Source organism: Pelophylax lessonae, assembly GCF_965119305.1.
Source record: "Pelophylax lessonae genome assembly, chromosome: 10".
Classification (NCBI taxonomy): domain Eukaryota; kingdom Metazoa; phylum Chordata; class Amphibia; order Anura; family Ranidae; genus Pelophylax; species Pelophylax lessonae.
Window position 1 is genome coordinate 191,277,498 of NC_138777.1, and position 26,234 is coordinate 191,303,731.

At 39.9% G+C, this 26,234-nt stretch overlaps 1 protein-coding gene across 1 annotated transcript in view; it reads left to right on the top strand.

The window, feature by feature from the left end:
- ADAMTS18 (ADAM metallopeptidase with thrombospondin type 1 motif 18) overlaps positions 1-26,234 on the top strand; it is a 135,607-nt gene that overhangs the window by 44,704 nt on the left and 64,669 nt on the right. Inside the window, exons 2-8 of the mRNA XM_082269980.1 lie at positions 3,963-4,191; positions 8,638-8,837; positions 12,399-12,482; positions 14,375-14,534; positions 14,740-14,845; positions 17,892-18,029; positions 21,137-21,284. Of these exons, the coding sequence (XP_082126106.1) occupies positions 3,963-4,191; positions 8,638-8,837; positions 12,399-12,482; positions 14,375-14,534; positions 14,740-14,845; positions 17,892-18,029; positions 21,137-21,284 (1,065 nt within the window). The remainder of the gene's footprint in view (positions 1-3,962; positions 4,192-8,637; positions 8,838-12,398; positions 12,483-14,374; positions 14,535-14,739; positions 14,846-17,891; positions 18,030-21,136; positions 21,285-26,234) is intronic.

Below are 26,234 nucleotides of genomic sequence, written 5' to 3' on the forward strand. Positions count from 1 at the left end.
TCTTGAGGTCTATGGACCTCAAGTCGCATCAAAGTCAGACCAAAGTAGGGCAGGGACTGCTTTGAAGTTGCTGCGACTTGAAGCTGCACAGATATGAACGCCTTGCAGTCTCAAGTCGCAGGACAAGTTGCACAAGTGTGAAAGGGACCTTAATAATTTGTATGGAATGTCAAAGACCCCACCCTAGCAACAACAGACTCCCAACACAACCATAGACCCCCAGCAGCAACAACAGATCTCTCAACATCCAGCCTCAATGGACCCTCAATGGAGCCAGCAGCAGCAGATGTTTCCCTCAACAGTAGATTCCTCCCAGCAATTACTGACCCCCCCCCCCCGCCACATAAGATACCCCCACCAGCAACAATGGATCCCCACTAAATAAATTGATCCCCACCAGCGACAAAAGATCCCCCATCAGGCAGCATCAATAGATCCTCTAGTACGCCTCAGCTCTCCTTGCCAAAAAATACATTCTGTGCTGCCGAAATTGCGTTTCCCCTCGCGTTCCCCCTGCAAAAAGCACTGATTCTGCTACATGGTTTTTGGTAAAAAAAAAAATCCCAATAAGCGTATATTGATTGGTTTGTGCAAAAGTTACTGCATCTACAAACTATGGGATAGATCTATTTATTTATTTTACTACTAATGGCGGTGATCAGCGACTTAGAGCAGCACTGCAATATTGCGGTGGACATTTTGACACGAATTGACACTTTTTGGGAACCAGTGACACTGACAAAAAACTGATCAGTGCTAAAAATATGCTCTGTCACTGTAATAATGACACTGGCTTGGAAAGGGTTAACATCAGGGGCGATTGAAGGGGTAAATGTGTGCCTAGCCAGTGTTTTTTCTAAACTGTGGGAGGTGCTTTTACTAGGGAATGACACAGATTCTAGTCCCTGCTTTGCAGAGACACAGCATCCATGCCTTCCCCCTTGTCAGAATGGCAATTTAGAACAGAATAGAATATAATACAATACAATACAATAGGCAATAATAGAATAGAGTAAAACAGAATAGAATATAAAAGAATATAATAGAAAATCATAGAATAGAATATTTTCTATTTTATTGTACAGTATATTTTTTATTCTAATTAGTATTTTCTGTTCTACTCTATTCAGTATTTTTGATTTGATTCTATTTTCTATTCTGTTCAATTTAATATTATACTATTCCATTCTGTTCTTTTCTATTTAATATTTCATATTCAATTCAATTTAATATTTTCTGTTCTATTCAGTAGTTTCTATTCTATTTAATATTTTCTATTTTATACTTTCTATTCCATAAAGCAGCCTAAGTATGAATCATCATTTTATTTCCCGTTTATATCTTACTGTATTTATTGCAGTATGTTTCCATTTTTAATTTAAAAGCTTTTTCCAATTTGAATGCATTTTCAAATACAGTTTTGAATTAATTAGAAAAAAAATATATGAAACCAATCCAAATATACAAAACAAATTCTGAAAATGGGTCATTCTAATATAACGAATAAGATGAAGCAAAATTATTAACTTCAAAACTAAACACATTTTTCCATCCTCCTGCACATCTCTACTTCATACCTGCAGACTTTTTTTTTTTTTTTTAAGCAGGAGCACATTAATGAAAAAGGAATACATATACAGTGGGGCAAATAATGATTTGATCCCCTGCAGATATTGTAAGTTTGCCCCAAAGAAATGAAGGGTCTATAATTTTTATCATAGGTGTATTTTAAATGATAGAGATGGAATATCAACCAAAAATCCAGAAAAACACATGGTATAAATGCTATAAATTGAGTTGTAGTGATTAAAATAAGTATTTGATCCCCAAGCAAAACATGACTTAGAACTTGGTGGAGAAACTCTTGTTGGCAAGCACAGAGGTAAGAGGTTTCTTGTAGATAGTGACCAGGTTTGAACACATCTCAGGAGGGATTTTGGTTCACTCTTTTTTACAGATCTACTCTAAATTCATAAGGTTTCTTGACTGTCACTTGGCAACTCGAAGAATAAGCTCCCGCCATATTTTTCTGGCTAGGCCACTCTGTGCCCTAATGTGCTTCTTCTTGAGCCACTCCTTTGTTGCCTTGGCAAAATGTTTTGGGTCATTGTCATGCTGAAAGACCCATCCACGAGCCATCGTCAGTGTTCTGGCAGAGGGAAGAAGGTTTTTTTTCTAACATTTGAAATTAGTTTTATTATAAAAAACAAAGCCCCATGAAGGAGGGTGTGGGTTAAACAAGGATAATAACAATAAGAAGCAAACACATTTTGATATGCGCCACTGGCACACAAAAAAGCGCAGGCCCCCCTTAGCAAACTCCTTGCAGGTAATTTCTAGCAACAGGGCAGTATCAATAAAGGGTGGCTAAACTATTATTGACTTACTAAATCCAAAGGTTTCCTCTTTTGCTGGGTCTACCCATTATCTCCCCCCCCCCCCCTCCTGAATCCCCAAGGACCCCAGAGGGCAAAATTAAAGAGCTAAACTGAATCTACATGTACAAAAATATAACATAAATTAGGGTTTGATCAAGGTCAAGTTCAGGGTACAGGACATGGTCAGTGTGTTTTAGATTTTTTTTTTTTTGGGGTTTTTCTGTTTCAAGTATTTTATTGAATAATGTAAATGAGTAACAACATGTGACATACAGAACAATGAGAAGAAGTGCAGTCAAAGATTGGTAACATAGTATAACAAACAACTGTAACTACAGTAAATCGTGAGGGTTGGTAGAGGAAAGAAGGTTCTTATCCAATATTTTACAATACATGGCCCCATCTATTGGCTCCTCAATGCAACAAAGTCGGTCTGTACCTTTAGCATAGAAACAGCCCCAAAGCATAATGTTTCCACCTACATGCTTGACTGTGGGGATGGGGTTCTTGGGGCCATAGTCATTTTTTTTCTGCCTCCAAACACGGCGAGCCCCTCTCCTCAAGAAGGCACGTGTACATTCATAAAAATGAACATCTAAATAATTCAGAGAAGGATTGGTAGAAAGTGATGTGGTCAGATGAGACCAAAATTGAACTCTTTGGCATTAACTCGACTCGCCATGTTTGGAGAAAGAAAAATGCTGACTATGACCCTCAGAACACCATTCCTATAGTCAAGCACGGAGGTAGAAACATGATGCTTTGGGGTTGTTAATTTTGTGTCTGCTAAAGGTACAGGTCGACTTTGCCACATTGAGGGGCCAATGGACAGGGCCATGTATTGTAAAATCTTGCATGAGAAGCTTCTTCCCTCAGCCATTATACTGAAGATGGGTTGTGGATGGGTCTTCCAGCATGACAATGACCCAAGACATACCGCCAAGGCAACAAAGGAGTGTCTCCAGAAGAAGAAGATTAAGGTCATGGAGTGGCTTAGTCAGTCTTCAGACCTTAATCCTATCAAAATTATGGAGGGAACTGAAAATTCTAGTTGCCAAGAGACAGCCAAGGAACCTTAAGGATTTAGAGAAGATCTGTAACGAAGAGTGATCCAAAATCCCTCCTGAGATGTGTGCAAACCTGGTCACCAACTACGTCTTACTACGTCTTACCTCTTTGCTTGCCAACAAGGGTTTCTCCACCAAGTACTAAGTCATGTTTTGCCTGGTGATCAAATACCTATTTTCACTGAACTGCATCTTAATTTATAGCATTTGTTTTATGTGTTTTTTCTGGATTTTTGGTTGATATTCTGTTTCTATCATTTTAAAATACACCTGTTAACAAAACGATAGACCTGTCATTTCTTTGTAAGTGGGTAAACTTAAAAAATTTGCAGGGGATCAAATTATTTTTTCCCCACTGTACATTTTTAAAAAAAAGTAAAAACAAAAACAGTTTTAAACTAATAGAACATTTTGGAAATTGCCATAAAGCCGATTGCATACAGCTGGGAAGGAACTGGGGAATTTACTATGTAAGAACCTTTTAATGAACTGAGCTAACTAAATATCTTCTTTTCAGTCAGGTTTCTTAAGGACGCTCACAAGTGAATATTTCATATCGCCATTGCCCGAGCACCTTGCAGAAAAGCACAACGTCACGGCTCCAGATGGACATCACCCTCATGTACTATATAAGCGGTCAGCAGAGAGTACAATTACTCTGGACAGGGAAACCTCTCATTCAAGCTCCTCTCACCAGGCACCTCGAAGTTCGCAAAAACAGCATTTCTGTGGAAAACCGAGGAAACGTGAGTGAAAGGTGGAATCATCTGTGGTCTATTTCAGGCGAATAGGAGTGAGAGGGCTGTATAGTACGGTGTCTGCACTATAGGGACCTCAGTTATTCTTGTACAACACCCAGAGCTGTTAAGCCAAGTTTTATCCTAGTTTGTGAGCTGTAAGGGCAACATTACTACAGTAAATCTTCAATTGTTTTCTAAGAAACATGAACAAAAAAAACCTGACTCAACAGAATATGTAAAATAATGTATTAATTTACCCAGTATCTGTAAACATGATCAAACATTCCTATTGCCTAATATTTGTATCTTAGTGCATGCCTGTGGAAAAGTCAGTGAGCCAATCACACAAGCAGGAATTTACATTTTGGGGGCATTCCGTACACCAACCATGTACAGAATGCCTCCAGTTTGCCAGATTGTGTTGAATTTTGCAGAACATTACAGAAGGTGCAAATTGAAATGTAAAGATCATTTTTAATAACATTAAATTATCCACTTCTATACCGAGTACTTTTTCACCCTTTCTGCCCAGGCCAATTTTTAGCTTTCAGCGCTGTCACAATTTGAATGACAATTGCGTTGTCATGCAACAATGTACTCTAACTAGAATTTTATCATTTTGTTCACACAACTTGAGCTTTCTTTTGGTGGTATGTAATCAACACTGGGTTTTTTATTTTTTGAAAAATAAAAAACCTGCATTTTTTTGCGTTTTTCTGTTATAAAATTTTGGAAATAAATAATTTTTCATAAGTGTAGGCCAAAATGTATTCTGCTATATTCTGCTACTTTTTTTTTTTGGTCAAAGAATAACCTAAATCAGTGTATATTATTTAGTCTGTAGGAAAGTTAGAGAGTCCATAAACTATGGTGTATATATCTTAAAGTTGATCAATGCCAATGTATTAATGGCCTATGTAATTTCTTGAGGCCCGAAAATGTCAGGACAGTACAAATATCCCCAAGAAGACCTCTTTTGATAACGCAGAGAGTCCAAGGTATTTAGTAAAAGGCATGGCGAGTTTTTTTAACATACTGTCACCAGTGCAGCACAGTGCCATCAGATAACTGGTGTAGCGGTGATCAGGGACACTAACTGGTGACAGTATTTTTTATTTATTTTTTTTATCGGATGTGACCAGAGCAATATAATGTTACCATAGTAACATTGCACTACTCTGGGGAAGCCATCAGTATTATATATATTTTTTTTTATACATTATGGTTGCGAATAGCAATGAAGCAAGCATTTAACCAAATGAAATTGATTCATTCAGTTTGTTTTGTTGTGATTAGCTGTGATTGGCTACAGCTAATCACATGGTACAAATAGGCTGTGATTAGCCCTGTTTATACCATGTGATTACTGTGACCAATCACAGCTAACACAATTGTATACAATGGATGACATGAAAGGAAGCAACCCATTGTTTAAATGATGTGATCTGCTGTGATAGCGGTCACATGGTACTGGCAGCGAGACGGTATACTGATCAGTCATCGGCTCTTTCCGATGGACACAGCTGATGACAGATCGCGCCGCAGTGAAGGCTGGGAGGGAACAGGTGAAAACATGGCTTGTGTTGCAATTGTATATGCTATATTATTTTTTTTATTTGTCATATTTTTTTTTCCCACAAAAGTGGCGTCACCCTTTAACTGTCATTAAAACAGTGGAGGTCCCTAGGGATGAGATGAGTAATTTTGGTAAAACTAATTTGCCACTAAATTACCAGAGGTAAATCTCTTGATTTTACTCATTGAGCTGAAAAACAGAATATTTCACATTTTTAGGTTGCGTAGAATATTGTGATTAGGTTTTGGTATTTGTGTTTTTCTCTTTTTTGTACATTTAATAGATACTTGTAAACTACTGTTTTAATCTTTTATTTTTCTGTTTGTGTTTTTTTTCTGTGGAAAAAAAGAAAGCCAATACAATGAGGCTAACAAAGGTTCCTTTTTTGGAGTATAAAAACAGGTCCAGGTATATTTAAAAGGAGCTTCTATTAACCTCAAGAGCAATCTCATGCCCATTGCACTTTGAAACCACCAAAACCACATTAACTTGCTTGACCCCAATGCATTTCACCAAATTGGGGAAAACTCAATAAAATCTCCCACTTTTTCCCAAAGTCTTTGGGAAAAGTTAAGTCAGTAAAATGTTAGTTTTGCCAAACACTAGATGTCATGCGGTCTGTTTAAATTAAGTTGTGTATCAATTGGGATAGGAAGGTTAGAACATCATCTTTTCCTCAAGGGGGTTGGCAGTGGTTATTTCTTTTTCCTGCTTTATTTTCCTCCTGGGAGAATTGAAACACTTTTTGAGATGGTGGCTGGGAGATTTCAGGCTTTGGATATTACCTATATAGGGGATTTAACATTATCAATATATTGAATATCTTCTACACACACATTTATGGGGATGTGACCTCATCTCTCTCTCTCATGTGGGTTATGAATATGAGATGATTCTCTAAGATTTCAGATTTTGGTGGTTTGTGGATTTTGCTTGGTACTTTTTGACATAGTGGACCAACATTATAATAGACCTAAAAGGTAGCGTAGATCCTGAGGAAGCGAACTGACTGTGAAACATGTTAATCAAAAAATTGATGGTCACCATATAGTTATACATATTGTTTTGTTTTTTACTTTTGTAATAAATGTAGGGTTTATTTTAGTTTCAGTATACTTGTTATCTTTGATTGGTACTAAGAAAGTCCCACTTTTTATCCCTCCTGTCATTCCCCTGTGGGTTCACTGTGTGGTTATATGGTATGGCAAGGTTGGTATCTCTAGGGAGAGATGTTCCTTGTAATGCCCAATACATCATAAATTACTTTATTGACTGACCCCCAATGACTGCAGTTTTGGGTGACCCTCTTTACCACCTTACCTAAGTCAATTTAGTATATTTTGGTTTTGCATAGACTTGTGAACAGGATATACATTAGGCTGGTTTTTATTACTGTTCATGTCCACATTGGAGAGATTTTTTCTCAGTTCCTGTCACTGTAAAAGCAGAACAAGAAATAAGGGAATTGGTTTGTACCAGGGAGGAGGATGTGGAAAGTATTAACAATTTCTTGCAATAATACTGAAAAAAAAAAGTTTTGCTGCAGTTTGCGTCTCAACTTGAAAGGGTTCCTATACAACAGGAAGAGAGGAAAAATCTCCCAAAGGGGATACAGTGGACAAATAAAACCCCCACTCTATTAAAAAAAAAAAAAAAAAGTTTGGCCAGGTTTACGCTTTAACCGCTTGCTGACTGCCGCACGACTATTTACTGCGGCGGTCAGCCCCTCACAGGCAAAGCGACGTAGTACTACGTCGCTAGCCTGTGAGGGTCTAGGGAGCGAGCGCGCGCCCCCGGAGACGCGCTCCTGCTCCCGCGCGGTCACGGCCCCCCCCGCGCGTGTGACCGGCGGAGATCACTCGCGATCGTCCAGTGCGGAGGGAGAAAGGCAGGCGGCTAATGTAAACAAGCCGCCTGTCATTCTCCCCTGTGTAGGAATAGTGATCATACTGTTCTACTATGTAGGACCGTTGATCTCTGTTCCTACATCTCAAGCCACAGCCAATCACAGTTAGAATCACGCCCCTAGGAACACACATAACCCCTCCCTCTCAAAAAAAGTTTACCCCTTCACTGCCAGTGTCATTTTACAGTAACAGTGCATATGTATAGCACTGATTACTGTATAAATGTCACTGGTAACCCCAAAAGTGTCAAAAATGTCAGTCAAGGGTCCGATCTGTCCGCCGCAATGTCGCAGTACCGCAAAAAAATTTGCAGATCACCGCCATTACGCATTAAAAAAAAACAACAAAAATCTTTCCCTTTGTTAGTAAACGCGATAACTTTTGCGCAAACCAATCAAAATACGCTTTTTGCGATTTTTTTTTTTTTTTTACCAAACATATGTAGCATAAAACAAATTGGCCGAAAATGTTAAAACATTTTGATTTTTACATTTTTTTGGGGGGGAATTTCATTTAAAAAAATGTGAAAAATATTGTTATTTTTGCAAAATTGACGCTCTTTTTTTGTTTATAGCGCATGATCAAAAAATCGCACAGGTGATCAAATACCACCAAAAGAAAGCTCTGTTTGTGGGAAAAAAGGACGTCTAATTCATTTAGGTACAGCGTCGCACGACCGCGTAATTGTCCGCTAAAGTCACGCAGTGCCGAATCGCAAAATAGGCCCTGGTCAGGAAGGGGGTAAAATCTTCCGGGGCTTAAGTGGTTAAGAAGTGCCCTCCCCTAAGTCCACAATGCAGAAACCTTTAGGGATATCATTGGGATTCCTTGTGTAGAAGATATAGCCACAACTTGGACCCAACTGTGCTGTATATGAACCCTTCGTTCTTCTTTTTTTTTTCCTAAATAGTTAAATGTATTTCTAAAAAGTAAATTGTATTGAAGTAAATGTTGGATCCTTATTTCTAGATTCATCCGGCTTTACTTTAAAAGACACCCGTGTAAGATCCGATGAAAATTCCCACCCATCAAGGTTGAAGCGTTCTGCTACAAAATTCCAGCAGTCTAACAGTTTGGTTGTTGAGACCCTTGTGGTGGCTGATAAGAAAATGGTGGAAAAACATGGCAAAGAAAGTGTCACCACATACATACTTACTGTGATGAACATGGTAAAGTACTATTTGTTTATCCTATAATTTGTAGACTTATTGGTAAATTGGGCTTTTATGCCAAGCTACAATCTGGTATATCTTGAACTTAGAAATATGCAGTCATTCCAACAGGTTAAATAAAACCTGTGCTGAGGGAATGTCACAGGCTGCTATTGCCACTCTGGCCCTGTTCACACCTGAGCGTTTTTCAGCTTGAAAAACGCTCAGCTCTGAAGCTTCCAAACGCCCAAATCAAGCAAAATCCCATACATTTCAATCAATGGCCCCTGTTCACATCTGAGTGTTCTGTCGCCTGAAGCAAAATGCCTAAAGCTCCAAAAAAGTACATGAGCTTCTTTTTGGCAGATTACAAGTGTTTTGGGCCCCATAGACTTCAATAGAAATACCTGACTTAAGCAGAAAAACGCTTGTAAAATGCTCAAATAGCAGCTCTCCACCCCTAATTTCCTCTCCCTATCCTCTGCCTAGTGCTTTCTTGGCTAAACAAAAATGCCTAAAGCTGTGAAATACTTGTAATACACTTCTAAACGCTTTAAAAAGGTTTGTAAAAAGCTTTAAAAAATGCCTGAAAAACGCCAATAAATCGATACGCTCGGGTGTGAATGGAGCCTCTGTTTCTGAAGGTGTTTTATTTCTAGGCACTTTTGCTGATCCACACATCCTAAAGCCTCGTACACACGCAACGAATTTCTGCCGACCGGTCGTCCGTCTTTTGTCCAGAGTGGTGTCTGTTGGTTGGAATGTGCTCTAGACTGCACACGAATTTTCCCGCACGACGGAATTCTACTTCAGAAGTGATGTCATGTGTTGGATTGCTTTCTTTGTGTTCTTTCATCTCTGAGCATGCCTAGTCTTGCTCATAAGATTTTTTTCCCATCGAAATCTGTACTAATGAGACGAAAATCGGACGTGTTTTGACGGTCGATAAAAATGATATAGCCTGCACACCAGGATTTTTTTTGCCCGAAAAGTCGGAGTGGGTTGTCGGAAGCATCATACTAACAAGCCGAAAATCAGCAGATCGGTCGTCGGACGAAATTTCCCGGCCAAATTTCTACTCGTGTGTACGGGGCTTTAGTCTGACATGGACATATATGAAGATCAAGAGTTCTGACTTCACTGCTGACTCATTTGCTGCACGCTGGTTCCAGTTCTGTAAACATAACCAGGCAATAAGTATTTTCAGGGGAGATCCCTAATAACAGTCTGTATATGTCTCTCACCACAGTTTTTTTTTACAAGTTGCAGTCAAGCTCTACTTTTGTTGAGAAAAGAACCCAATCTTCTCCAGTTATATACATTTCCAGAGTTTTAGCAGACTTTATTGTGTACTCATATCTATCTCTGCTCTGTCAGTATTGACTCATGCATTCCAGTCACTTCCTCCTTCCTGAGTGCTATGTGTGAGGGTCTACCTGATATGACCACGTGATCAGTCCTTTCACTATAATAGGAGAAAACCTGATGGGAAATGTAGTGAGCCAATCACTCAGTTACAGTTCCGGTGATGTTCTGTACAAGAACATCTTAGAGAACATGCCCACAGTTTCATGGTTACATGGTTAAAAGGAGAAAACATTTAAAAGTTTTTAGAAATTAAAGTTGGTTGAAAAGGAAAAGGAAATTTTAATATTTTAAATTTGGATTGTTTGGCAATTTCGTATACAGTATAGAATTTTATACTCTGCTTGGTCCATGGCACTGATTTACTAAAGCAATCACTTCAAATAACCAATAAACAATAGGTTAAATTTATAGTTTTTGTTTTACGTCTCTTAAACCTGACTGATTATGTGAGCGGAACTCAGGCTAAGTTGACTCCTAAAATTCTGAGTTTTTAGCTGAATCCTGTAGTAGACATCTCATTTCAGGAATCTGAGTAATATAACCCTCTATGCCTTCACTTACAGTATACTTGGCAAATGTGTAGGGCAGGCTACCCAGATAAGCTTCGTGTGACCTTCACATGTAGCTGGGTGTCAACCTCTATGTGAAGGTTGCAGGGTGTTAGGTTGTTCAACCCAAACCAATACAGTTAAAGCACAAATGGTGGCCTGAAGCCTAGACCTTCCATCCTCTAGCCCTTATGTAGTTAACCCACTGTTCCCTGGGAAGACTCAGACACCTGGTCCACTCGTCAGCCTCCAGGACCCAGATGCCAGGCTTGCACCAGTAAGCACACCTCTCAGTCCACGTCCTGGGGATTGGCTGTAATAAACACTTCCCTCCATTAGATTTTCAAATAGAGGCTTTTCTTCATACAGTCATACTTTACTGGAACAGTTCAACGAATTACAGTGGAAATACTGGCATTAGCGTTTCCCATATAATGGCTTGAATTAAAGATGTTTAAGCATGGGATCTCTTGTGGCTTCATCCAGATGTTATCCTATTTACTCGCCATCCTTTGGTTGCATACTCCTACAGCTGCCCAGATCTTCCAAAGGGGGGAAACAAAGAATACATAGCCTCCTTCTTCTTCTTTTTTTTTTTTTTTTTTAAGCAATATATTTTTATTAGATTATATAAAAAGTAGAAGAACCAGTGCATAAGAAAATATCATATAGGCGGGGAGGAGATAACTCCACATTGTATAATATTACTCATCAGGTGCGAATCTCAAGAGGTTTACCAATTAGAGTTTTACAGATAATAAACATAACAGGTTATGAAATAGAAATAGTGTACATCTAATATAAGCAGATTAAGAGAAAGACATGAAAAAAGCAATAACCAATAGGTTATATTTCGTAAACCAAAAAGGGTATGCCTGCTAGGGCATATCCGAGTCCTGACTAAAATTGAAGAAGCGTTTATATAAATCTAAAGGGGAAAAAGGAGAAGGAAAAAAAAAAGTGGGGAGAGCTTGAACATCTTTAGCAGGCCTTCCCCCTCTGGCTGAAATGAGTCCGGGGCCCAAGCTCTACCCTATATAGCAGTAATGGTGAACCTTGGCACCCCAGATGTTTTGGAACTACATTTCCCATGATGCTCATGCACTCTGCAGTGTAGTTGAGCATCATGGGAAATGTAGTTCCAAAACATCTGGGGTGCCAAGGTTCGTCATCACTGCTATATAGGGATACTGAAAAAACTCTCCACTAGAAAGAGGAGCAACCCTTTAGGGGACCTTTTCCTACCACTACCTGCTTACAAACGGACCATTGCAGTCTGTTCTGCAGATTTACCATTTTTTTAGGTAAAATTATACTGGGAGGAAGGAAATATTTTTTAAACAGATGTTACACTGAAACATTTTTGCGTTATCACTTTTGACAAATGGGTGTCGGTTCCCATCGTACACACTAATTTATTAAATTAGTTTATTTTTTTTACTAAGCTACATGAAAATGTTTTCACTTCAGTTATCCAATCATGTACAAAGAAATTTCTATATTTTTACATCCTCCGCAAATGACTGGCTTTTCAAAGTAAACAGCGGTTCAGGGAAAACATTTATTTTAGTAAATAAATACCAGCACACATAGGAGAAGGGGCAGACCCTACTGTGGGTACAATACAGTTGAACAGATGTAAATACTTTATATCTCTCTGCAGGTTTCCAGTCTCTTTAAGGATGGAACAATTGGAAGTGACATAAACATCGTTGTTGTGAGTCTTTTGCTTTTGGAAGATGACCCAGTAAGTAACAATCATTCTACTTACTCTTACAGTGCCTAAAAAAAAAAAGTATTCATACTCCTTGACATTTTCCACAATTTGTCATATTACAACCAAAGAAGTAAATGTATTTTATTGGAATTTTATGTGATGTAACCGGAACAACACAAATTTACTGTAAGCCAAATTCACCTTCATTTGTGTCTCCTTTATAGAAGCTTTCAAGCCTCACCCATTTTTTGCTGGCCACCATAATGGTGCTAGAAGATTATTTTTGGGTGAGTTACATGTCAATATCACAGATTACATTTGGTTCTAAGCGTCCATTCACAGTACCGCAACTTGTTAGTCGACTTGTCAGCCTGACAAGTCGCGGTCCGTCGTGGTCCATGCAGTGCTACAGGACCCGTTCTAATAGGAGCGACACAAGTCGCTCCGACTTAGAAAAAGGGTCCTGTACTACTTCGGGGCGACCTCGGAGCGACTTGCATAGACATTCATTATATGAAGTCCGTGCAAGTCGCGTCTAAGTCGCGGTGCACGCGACTTCACAGGTCGCCCCTGAAGTCGGAGCGACCTAGTGTGAACCGGCACTAATTCTCCCAAACCTAATCTCCCAGCACTGCTATGGAAGTCAGCAGAAAAGGGATGGGCTTTAATGTTTCTATAAAGGAGATACAAATGAAGGAGGCTTTGGCTCACCCAGGAAAATGTTTGTCTACTTTTATGAAGCTTGTGCATCACATAGTAACGGAATTTGGTGTTGGTGAAATATAATTTTGATCTCAGGGAACCCCTGCTAAAACTTACTACATCTACAACTCATGATACATTAGTGTGATGGTCAGTGGGATCATTGGGAAGAATTACCACATTACAGATAGCTAAAAAGATCTATAATGTCAGTGGGAACCTAAAAAGCCGAAATCTCTCATTGCTCAAGGAACCCCTAGCAACCTCTGGAAGAACCCTAATTCAGAAACTCTGGTTTAGACTATCATACAGGAGCATTTAGTCAAACTTTATTCAATTATTCTACAGTCCAGGTAATACTGTATTGAATCTCTACTTAGAGTCATTCAGTTGCAGCTTGACCGTTGCAGTTTAATTACAAGTGAATACTGCTTTAACAAAAGTAAGGGCATTTTTTTTACTTCTGGAAAATACAACAGGAGGGGCTTGAACACACAAAATTGGGTGGGAACACCCAAAAATCCCAGTTGGATAGCAATAGAGTGAGAACTATGGCAGGAAGAGCTCACTGTTGGAGTATCCAAGATATAATAATAGCCATTGACAGATAAAGCCCATCCGAATAAAATGATAACTTTAATACTGTATAACTTTTAGGTTGTTTCTTTAACCCTAACTTCTAATGCACTTTTTATGCCTCTGCCAGTTCAATGCAGAAAGATCCAGTGTATATGGGAGTATTTTATTACGCCTGTGCTCATGCAGCCTTAGGGTACCTGTGCTGGAACAGAATGCAAGTAGACCCTAAAACGATTATATCTAATATAAACTGTTCAAGAGGGTATTTAAAAACCGTTTAAAAATTGTGGCTTGTTTTATTCCTGGGTTAAATTGTTGGGTTCCAAACTTGCTATTGAATTAATCACTCTTTCCTAATTACCAGGATCATAAAAAAACTCTGGGTCCTTAACTTCCCTCAACACTATCGGAGAACTGCGCACAATTGTCCAAAACATCTTTGTATGATGGTGCAGTAACCGCACCATTGACTGGAAACCCCCTAAACTCAATAATGTAAAGAGTATTCATATATTTTTGGCCATGGTATAGGTGTGACTGTCATGTATCCAAAAACTTGGCCATATTTGAAAACTCTCTCTTTTTTACTCATTTTGATAATTACATACACAATTATTATTCTCATTTTTCTTTTCTTCCAGTCTGGACTTAAGATCACTCATCATGCTGATCAATCCTTGAATAATTTCTGCCAGTGGCAGTCATCCCTTGTGGGTAAGAATGGTAAAAGACATGATCATGCCATTCTTCTAACAGGATTGGACATTTGCTCATGGAAGAATGAACCTTGTGACACCTTAGGTAAATACTTTACAATATAAGTAAAAACACCATAAAACAATGCACTTGAAGAAGAATGTGGTCTTTTTAAAAAGCAGGATATGGTTTTAGAAGAAGGAGCAGTTGAAATCAGTAAACAGTTTGATATTTCCATTGATAGATCCAAGAAATAACATAGAACTGGAGAATGTTGCATTGTTTACTGGAATTGTCATTTTATCTGTAGGTTTTGCACCAATAAATGGCATGTGCAGCAAACACCGCAGTTGCACCATAAATGAAGACACTGGTCTGGGGTTGGCTTTTACTATCGCTCATGAATCGGGTCACAAGTAAGTAAAAATAATCACTGAAATCAATAAAGTGTAATACTATTAACAGTTTAGGGTGGAGATGAAAAAGCTTGGGAAGATGCCATCTAGTAAAATCAGAAAGTGGGTTCCTGTATGTCGTGGAAACTCCAGTGACAAGATTGCAGTGGTGTGGTTCCCATCACCATTCCCCAAACTTATGAACTTTAGAGATATGAACTTTGTCCTGTATACTGCATATATTTATTTATTTCATATTACATTGAACCAAGGTGATACCTTGGCATGATATAGTCATGATTGGGTTGCAGATCTTTGCTACTCTATCACATTGATACTCGAAGAGAATTTTCAAGTGATATTGAAGGCCTTTGGATGAATCAGTACTTCAGCTTCAATCCATAGTGAATTTGACAAATTTGGCATTCCTTTTAGATGTACTATAAAAGTTGTGGCAAACAAGGCAAGCAGGGGATAAAGGATTGATTAGTTTTACCTATAGGCTCCCTACAGCTGATTTTTATCCTATTACCGTATTTTCCGGCGTATAAGACGACTGGGCGTATAAGACGACCCCCTAATTTTCAAGTTAAAACATAGGTTTTGGGCTATACTCACCGTATAAGACTACCTCCCTTCTGAAGCAAGGCAACACCATTGAAAAACATCAGATTTCTCATAGATCTCCAAGGTACCCCAAGTACTGTAATACATGTAATCTCTCATAATATCTCCAAGGTACCCTAAGTATAAGTATTACCGGTAGATGTAATCTCAAGACGCTGGCTGTGCGGGAATCCTGTACCGGTATACCGTATGTACCGAAGCTTCGACTATATACAATATACCACGCTGAGCCAATCACGGAGAGCGATGTATTCTATTATTTAATGCAAAGGCTGCTTGGATTGGCAGAGTCAGAGAGGCGGGCTGATGTTACTCTGCCAATCCGAGCAGGCTTTGCATTCAATAATATAATACATAGATGTAATCTCTCAAGACGCTGGCTGTGTGGGAATCCTGTACCGGAATACCGGATGTACCGTAGCTTCGGCTACATACAGTATACCGCGCTGAGCCAATCACGGAGAGCGATGTATTATATTATTGAATGCAAAGCCTGCTCGGATTGGCAGAGTAACATCAGCCCGCCTCTCTGACTCTGCCAATCCAAGCAGCCTTTGCATTAAATAATATAATACATTGCTCTCCGTGATTGGCTCAGCGCGGTATACTGTATGTAGCCGAAGCTACGGTACATCCGGTATTCCGGTACAGGATTCCCACACAGCCAGCGTCTTGAGAGATTACATCTACCGGTAATACTTATACTTGGGGTATCTTGGAGATATTATACTCGGCGTATAAGACGACTCCCCATTTTTGGAGGATTTTTTTGAGGTTCAAAAGTAGTCTTATACGCCAGAAAATACAGTACTTACTTACCATGCTTGGTTCTGCACTGTGTCTATGGAGGCAGCAATCTTGGCAGCGCTGTGCCTCCTCACATCAGAGCTACTCCCCTGATGACTGATGGTCTGATGATGAGTGGATCAATGATGAAAAACAGAAGGAGAGTTGGGGAAAGCACAAATCCATAAAATGAATGAAGCAGAATCAAGGGGATTCTTGCACTGTAAGTCCTTAGGTACAGTTTTCCCTCCAACGTGAGAAAGTGTGAGCAACACCATAGTGACAGCATAGTGACAGCAACAAATTTAACTCCAAACCTTGTAAGACAGTCAGAGACACGAGTGCCTTAGATTATCTCACACTTCAGATGTAGGCTACAGAAAAGGGATGCTTAAGCAAAGTTACATGCCAGAAAGTGCACTGAACTATTTTAATGAGGAATTCAAAAGAACGTTAAACATTTCAAGGTACTGCTAAAGTAAGATATTCATTTCTAGATGTTTCCTCCAAGATAAAAAAATGTTTATCTTTTAAAGTGCCACTAAACCCACGATAGAGTCACACATGTGGGCGTATAGACAGTGGCAATATAAATTTGAAACAGTTTATTGATGATAATTTATTTTTATTCTGTATTCCAAAGGCTGTTTTTTTTTTTAAACTGCGATTAACAGCAGAGGACTATAAGCTCCTCCTCCACCTATAAGCTTGGTCATGTGACAACTGTATATAGATTAGGAAAAAGATACTTAGATGTTTTTTTAATTAAAATAATTACAGTGCCATCATCCACATACAGAAAAAGAAGGGTTAATGGACATTAAACAGTGTGTGTTTAGTATCACTTTAAGTTCTGGAAAACATTAATATCATAAAATATTTTAAGTTGGCCTGAGAGTGGTGGGTCAGTCAGAGAGACCAATGGATGTGGATGGTGAAGGATCTGCTTCTCTAGATGAGAGTGCAGCATCCACCATTTTTCCTTGGTATATCTTCTTATGGGACCCACGCACTGCATAAAGAGCCTGTTCCCTTCATTAAAGCGGTAGAAAACCTCCAGCAATTTATTTAGTATGCATCGCATACTAGCACATTATCTGAAACTTACCTTAGAACAAAGCCCTCCAGCGGCGAGCTGACATGGCTTCCATCTTCATCTGGTCTTCCTTCCGGGTTTGCAGACTCCGGCTGTCTGAGTGGCCAGAGCTGCGATGACATCACTCCTGCACATGCACAGGGGAGCCACCGTTTACCGCACAGGACTCTGAAGGAACGGTCACCTGACTGACGTCACTGGCTGCATTTATAGTAAATATCTCCTAAATGGTGCACGTTTAGGAGATATTTACAGTACCTATAGATAAGCTTATTTTAAGCTTACCTATAGGTACAATTCATGCATTAGAGTTAACTCCCACTTTATTGAGAAAGGTGAAATATCTGGTGGTGAAAATTATCCTCTCCCCTTGTTTTATTATTGGAACTTTGTTTAAGAGATCATATTGCTAATATTGTTGGAAAACATTAGCTAATTATTCATTATCCACTTCGCTCCATACCTAAGACGGAATTATTTGGGTCAAGCTAATCATTTGGCTTTGATTTCTCTTACTGTATCATACTGAAAACAATGAAATGTATACTCTTGTGACAGCTTTGGAATGGTCCACGATGGAGAAGGGAATCCTTGCAGGAAGACTGAAGGGAACATCATGTCTCCCACCTTATCTGGAAACAATGGGGTGTTTTCCTGGTCAGCCTGCAGTAGACAATATCTGAAAGAATTTCTCAGGTGAGAGCCAAGGTGGACATCTGCCATTAGAAATGTCCCGTAGACAGTACAATTCTGGAATGTAATTATTCTGCTGCTTTCCCTTCCTGCATGATAATAATGCTTCCAAGAATCCTTTTCAGTACTTTTACTGGCAGGTTTATTGGTTTTTATAAGTGTCGCTTCTGTCTAACAAGCTCCCAAGCCAGCGTTACGTTACCCTTCGTAGTAGAAAGAACCAGATGTTCCTCGTGTTTTGTAAAGCTGTAGCATTTCCAAAACTGACCTTTTTGTTTCAGTCTCCAGGTGTTGCTGTGAACCAACACCTTTGTCTCTGTTTCTGGTTCCTGTTAGTGACTTGGTTACACATTTCTGAGCGTGTTGAAACACTGCGTACAACTGGACTATGTGCATTTGTAACAGACTGCAGTCATGAACCTGAAACATTCTCCCTGACCCCTACTGCCCTATGGGTTCTTTTATTGTCATGTTCCAAGTAACTTATTGCATCTCTTGCTGCATTCACAGGGCCAAGCCACCATAAAACTGATATTGTAATTTTGTGTAGATCCAAGAAAGTCGATCACACTTCTTATATCTTTCAAGACCTCAGCACCTGATAGAAAAATGAAAGAAATATTTTCTGTGCTGCATAGAAAAATTTGATTTTAACCATTCCAGTGCAAGTGTTCTTCTAGGTATTGGAAAAATTCATAGTGTCGCCGATTTTCCTTTTTTTAGTGACCGACAACCTATACATGCATTTCATTTACCTGGTCTGATATTCATCATTCATTAAATAAAGTATTGTAAATGTCTCAAAATATAAAATAAATATTAATTAAAGTGGTCATAAAGCATAAAAATATTTACCTTAATGCATTCTCTGCATTAAGGTAAAAAATGTCCAAGTGCTAGTATAGCCCCTTGACCCCCATCCCTCCCCCCTTATACTTACCATAAGATCCAGTGCTGTGCCCTTCTGTTGCAGCTCTCTCCTCTCTACCTGCTCTCACAGGCTTTGCTATCACTCAAACCCTATGGGCAGAGAGAGAGGGTGGCCAAGCTGCACTGTGTGTGTCTATGGACGCATCGGGAGCGCACCTGCACGAGTGCCCCCATAGCAAGCAGCTTGGCTATAAGGGCACTCTGAGAAGAGGAGGAGCCTAGAAGAGAAGGTGCGTGGCCACTCTGTGCAATTCTATTTCCATTTTGCAATTTCACAAAACAGGTATATATAACATGCTTGCTATTAAAAAAAAAAATGTAAAAAGCATTTGCAATAACTTTAAATATTGAGTATTTTAGTTTCTCTTTTAAAGTTGTGTTTATGCAGTTTATATTGCATGGTCTGTGCGTGCTTGTGTGTTTATATATACGTGTGTGTGTATACACACATATATATATGAAAAAAAGGACTAAGCACCAAGAAATCTCGAAGCTCAATCACCCAGCGCTCTGTACTTAACAAAATCAGTGCTTATGCACACACAGCAGCCGCCTAAATAAACAAAACATATGAAAAAAAGGTGCATATAAATACGCACAAGCGGCGCTATACCTCAGACTGACAATCAGAGTGAGTCACATAGACCTATCTGGCATAGGTAAATTAAATGAATGACCAATAATAAATGCATCTAAAATACATTAAAATCTATAAAATGTATAGATTAAAAGGTCAGAGTCCGTGAAAACAGAAAGTCCGTCACCACCAATATTCTATGAAGGTAAATTATGCAGTATTCCTCATATGGTGCTGTCCGGTGTGCAACCTCCACCACACCACTCGTGAGACACCCGAGTAAACACGCTTACCAGATGGCTTATTGGTTAGAGCCCATAGGACTACTCTGCTCCGGACTCTCCCGATGTTCTGATCCCTGAGGGGGCCAATCGTGACTGTGATGTCCTCAAGAGATGCGGTGCATAGGAGGGAGTAAAGACACACATAGGGCAATACCGTATGGATAAAAAAATGCACCTTTATTGGACACTCCCCCCCTCACCCATTACACTCACATCAAATGCAAAGAAAAACAGCACATAGTATTGGGTATGGCGCTACGGTCTCTGCGGACTGCTTACCGATCGGCAACTTCCGGGACGCTGATGAGCAAGCGGGAGTCCAGTAAGCGGTCCGCAGAGACCGTAGCGCCATACCCAATACTATGTGCTGTTTTTCTTTGCATTTGATGTGAGTGTAATGGGTGAGGGGGGGAGTGTCCAATAAAAGTGCATTTTTTTATCCATACAGTATTGCCCTATGTGTGTCTTTACTCCCTCCTATGCACCGCATCTTTTGAGGACATCACAGTCACGATTGGCCCCCTCAGGGATCGGAACATCGGGAGAGTCTGGAGCAGAGTAGTCCTATGGGCTCTAAGCAATAAGCCATCTGGTAAGCGTGTTTACTCGGGTGTCTCACGAGTGGTGAGGTGGAGGTTGCACACCGGACAGCACCATATGAGGAATACTGCATAATTTACCTTCATAGAATATTGGTGGTGACGGACTTTCTGTTTTCACGGACTCTGACCTTTTAATCTATACATTTTATAGATTTTAATGTATTTTAGATGCATTTATTATTGATCATTCATTTAATTTACCTATGCCAGATAGGTCTATGTGACTCACTCTGATTGTCAGTCTGAGGTATAGCGCCGCTTGTGCGTATTTATATGCACCTTTTTTTCATATATATATATATATATATATATATAATATAATTAAAAAATATATATATAGGTGTTTTTTTTTATTATTTTATTAATTTCTTTTTATTAGGTAAAATACAATATTGGTATATTTACTTTTCCACTATTTTCATCCAAAAGAAGGTGAGCTCTAATCAGATCAGCAATTTTCTACAGGCTCAAAAAAGTCAGGCCCATCATGATGATTCAGTGTCATAACTGCATCTTGTATTAAATGTTTGTATAATAAAGGTTTTATAAAAAATTATCAAATAGCTATAAACTATTAGTTTATTCAAATTGACCGACATCCATTGTATTATTGCTCTCATTTACACCTCTCTTCTATAAAGTGTACTGATAAAGCATGCCTTTGCTGTATGTAAGCCAGTTGTATATAAGAATGATTCACACTGAGTTCTATCACAGCACAGCTCAATCCTCCTGTCTCGTTGACGAGCCAAAACAATTAGGCCACTTTCAGTATCCCGAGAAGCTGCCTGGACAGATCTATGATGCAGACACTCAGTGTAAATGGCAGTTTGGACCAAAGGCAAAGCAGTGCAGCTTCGTGAAGGTATGTTCTGTGTTCTGTGGACTGTAATATGCAGGAGACTTATTAAAATGACATAAACTTTTTTAATGAATGTAGGGTCTTCAAACAAACCAATAGGCATCAGTATAGATAAATATAAAGGCTGATTCCAGAGAAAAACATTTACTTTGTACTGGCTAGAGCAGAAGAAAGTTAGAACCTCTGCCAGGTTTGTATTTATGTCTGGATCCATATTGGGGAACTTTTCCTAAACTCCAGACTGGATAGGAAGTGAAGAAAGATCACCCCAGTGGGGTCAAAACTGATTTAATATTGTAAAATAAAAATATATTACAAGACGCTTCTCTTTTTAATTTTAAAAGTGATGCTTTCTAATTAGTGTTGAGCGAACACGGACTGTATTATTCGTGTTCGTACCGAATAATTGGATTTTTTGTACCCGAACACGGACACGGACACTTTACTGTATGTTCGGGTAAAAATCCGTGTTCGGTCGTTTTATTTCCGGGTTTTGCATGCTTTGGCGCTCTTTTCATGGCGGGCTTTCAACAGCCAATCAACAATCGTTTAACTGGTGTGCCTTAAGCCATCCCAGCCATGCCTGCAAATGTCTCAGTAGCTGTGATTGGCCGTCTGAAGCATGTGACCAAGTCTTTATAAGTTCGAGGCAGCCGCAGCGGCGTCATTATGCTGCTTAGATTCAGGGACAGAGCACACATCAACGTGCTGGCTGCTGATTAGGGAAAGATAGGCAGGAAAAAACCATTTGTGTCCGGATAGAATTGAGGGACAGGTCGGAGTGTTTAGGCAGGGCGAGTTGTAGGCATTTTAGGGATAGAGTCTGCTGAATTATATAGGGTCAGTGTCTTCTACAAACTACAATCGATATTGCTGTGTGGGGGGTGGGGTGAATCTGCACTCAATCCTGATCTACGATCTCTTCTCAATCCTGTTAGGGACAGAGTCTGCTGAATTTTAGGGAAACTGTGTTCTACAAACTACAATCGATATTGCTGTGTGGGGGGTGGGGTGAATCTGCACTCAATCCTGATCTACGATCTCTTCTCAATCCTGTTAGGGACAGAGTCTGCTGAATTTTAGGGAAACTGTGTTCTACAAACTACAATCGATATTGCTGTGTGGTGTGGGATTGGAGATAGGCAGGTGTCAGTGATCCACATCCATTTTTCTGTGTGTGAGCTGCAGTGAACACAATCTTTTTGGGCTGCAGTGAACACAATCTTTTTGGGCTGCAGTGAACACAATCTTTTTGGGCTGCAGTGAACACAATCTTTTTGGGCTGCAGTGAACACAATCTTTTTGGGCTGCAGTGAACACAATCTTTTTGGGGTGCAGTGAACAAAATCTTTTTGGGGTGCAGTGAACACAATCCTTTTTGGTGTGCAGTGAACACAATCTTTGTGGGGTGCAGTGAACAAAATCCTTTGTGGGGTGCAGTGAACACAATCTTTTTGGGGTGCAGTGAACAAAATCCTTTTTGGGGTGCAGTGAACAACATCCTTTTTGGGGTGCAGTGAACACAATCTTTTTGGGGTGCAGTGAACAAAATCCTTTGTGGGGTGCAGTGAACACAATCTTTTTGGGGTGCAGTGAACACAATCTTTTTGGGGTGGAGTGAACAACATCCTTTTTGGGGTGCAGTGAACAAAATCCTTTTTGGGGTGCAGTGAACAAAATCATTTTTGGGGTGCAGTGAACACAATCTTTTTGGGGTGCAGTGAACACAATCTTTGTGGGGTGCAGTGAACACAATCTTTTTGGGGTGGAGTGAACAACATCCTTTTTGGGGTGCAGTGAACAACATCCTTTTTGGGGTGCAGTGAACACAATCTTTTTGGGGTGCAGTGAACACAATCTTTGTGGGGTACAGTGAACAGAATCTTTGTGGGGTGCAGTGAACACAATCTTTGGGGGGTACAGTGAACACAATCTTTGTGAGGTGCAGTGAACACAATCTTTGTGGGGTGCAGTGAACACAATCATTGTGGGGTGCAGTGAACTCAATCTTTGTGGGGTACAGTGAACACAATCTCATACTGAAGGTTTGAGGGTGCTGCCTGTTCCATACTCCCCCTACTCCTCATCTAGCCTTTTAGGGGTACAAACAATAGTAATTGGGGCCTAGTGTGGTTGTGTACGTGTGATATACATACACTTTTTTGGGATCATATTTTCTATTCCGCTATTTAATCAAAAACCTTTGGGGATCAGTTAAATTGGGGGATAGTCTGTGTTGGTACGTGTGAGAGAGATCCACCTTTCCAAGTTGTTGGGGTTCATCTCATACTTCTGAAGGTTTGAGGGTGCTGCCTGTTCCATACTCCCCCTACTCCTAGCCTTTTAGGGGTACAAACAATAGTAATTGGGGCCTAGTGTGGTTGTGTACGTGTGATATACATACACTTTTTTGGGATCATATTTTCTATTCCGCTATTTAATCAAAAACCTTTGGGGATCAGTTAAATTGGGGGATAGTCTGTGTTGGTACGTGTGAGAGAGATCCACCTTTCCAAGTTGTTGGGGTTCATCTCATACTTCTGAAGGTTTGAGGGTGCTGCCTGTTCCATACTCCCCCTACTCCTAGCCTTTTAGGGGTACAAACAATAGTAATTGGGGCCTAGTGTGGTTGTGTACGTGTGATATACATACACTTTTTTGGGATCATATTTTCTATTCCGCTATTTAATCAAAAACCTCTGGGGATCAGTTAAATTGGGGGATAGTCTGTGTTGGTACGTGTGAGAGAGATCCACCTTTCCAAGTTGTTGGGGTTCATCTCATACTTCTGAAGGTTTGAGGGTGCTGCCTGTTCCATACTCCCCCCTACTCCTAGCCTTTTAGGGGTACAAACAATAGTAATTGGGGCCTAGTGTGGTTGTGTACGTGTGATATACATACACTTTTTTGGGATCATATTTTCTATTCCGCTATTTAATCAAAAACCTTTGGGGATCAGTTAAATTGGGGGATAGTCTGTGTTGGTACGTGTGAGAGAGATCCACCTTTCCAAGTTGTTGGGGTTCATCTCATACTTCTGAAGGTTTGAGGGTGCTGCCTGTTCCATACTCCCCCTACTCCTAGCCTTTTAGGGGTACAAACAATAGTAATTGGGGCCTAGTGTGGTTGTGTACGTGTGATATACATACACTTTTTTGGGATCATATTTTCTATTCCGCTATTTAATCAAAAACCTCTGGGGATCAGTTAAATTGGGGGATAGTCTGTGTTGGTACGTGTGAGAGAGATCCACCTTTCCAAGTTGTTGGGGTTCATCTCATACTTCTGAAGGTTTGAGGGTGCTGCCTGTTCCATACTCCCCCCTACTCCTAGCCTTTTAGGGGTACAAACAATAGTAATTGGGGCCTAGTGTGGTTGTGTACGTGTGATATACATACACTTTTTTGGGATCATATTTTCTATTCCGCTATTTAATCAAAAACCTTTGGGGATCAGTTAAATTGGGGGATAGTCTGTGTTGGTACGTGTGAGAGAGATCCACCTTTCCAAGTTGTTGGGGTTCATCTCATACTTCTGAAGGTTTGAGGGTGCTGCCTGTTCCATACTCCCCCTACTCCTAGCCTTTTAGGGGTACAAACAATAGTAATTGGGGCCTAGTGTGGTTGTGTACGTGTGATATACATACACTTTTTTGGGATCATATTTTCTATTCCGCTATTTAATCAAAAACCTTTGGGGATCAGTTAAATTGGGGGATAGTCTGTGTTGGTACGTGTGAGAGAGATCCACCTTTCCAAGTTGTTGGGGTTCATCTCATACTTCTGAAGGTTTGAGGGTGCTGCCTGTTCCATACTCCCCCTACTCCTAGCCTTTTAGGGGTACAAACAATAGTAATTGGGGCCTAGTGTGGTTGTGTACGTGTGATATACATACACTTTTTTGGGATCATATTTTCTATTCCGCTATTTAATCAAAAACCTCTGGGGATCAGTTAAATTGGGGGATAGTCTGTGTTGGTACGTGTGAGAGAGATCCACCTTTCCAAGTTGTTGGGGTTCATCTCATACTTCTGAAGGTTTGAGGGTGCTGCCTGTTCCATACTCCCCCTACTCCTAGCCTTTTAGGGGTACAAACAATAGTAATTGGGGCCTAGTGTGGTTGTGTACGTGTGATATACATACACTTTTTTGGGATCATATTTTCTATTCCGCTATTTAATCAAAAACCTCTGGGGATCAGTTAAATTGGGGGATAGTCTGTGTTGGTACGTGTGAGAGAGATCCACCTTTCCAAGTTGTTGGGGTTCATCTCATACTTCTGAAGGTTTGAGGGTGCTGCCTGTTCCATACTCCCCCTACTCCTAGCCTTTTAGGGGTACAAACAATAGTAATTGGGGCCTAGTGTGGTTGTGTACGTGTGATATACATACACTTTTTTGGGATCATATTTTCTATTCCGCTATTTAATCAAAAACCTCTGGGGATCAGTTAAATTGGGGGATAGTCTGTGTTGGTACGTGTGAGAGAGATCCACCTTTCCAAGTTGTTGGGGTTCATCTCATACTTCTGAAGGTTTGAGGGTGCTGCCTGTTCCATACTCCCCCTACTCCTAGCCTTTTAGGGGTACAAACAATAGTAATTGGGGCCTAGTGTGGTTGTGTACGTGTGATATACATACACTTTTTTGGGATCATATTTTCTATTCCGCTATTTAATCAAAAACCTCTGGGGATCAGTTAAATTGGGGGATAGTCTGTGTTGGTACGTGTGAGAGAGATCCACCTTTCCAAGTTGTTGGGGTTCATCTCATACTTCTGAAGGTTTGAGGGTGCTGCCTGTTCCATACTCCCCCTACTCCTAGCCTTTTAGGGGTACAAACAATAGTAATTGGGGCCTAGTGTGGTTGTGTACGTGTGATATACATACACTTTTTTGGGATCATATTTTCTATTCCGCTATTTAATCAAAAACCTCTGGGGATCAGTTAAATTGG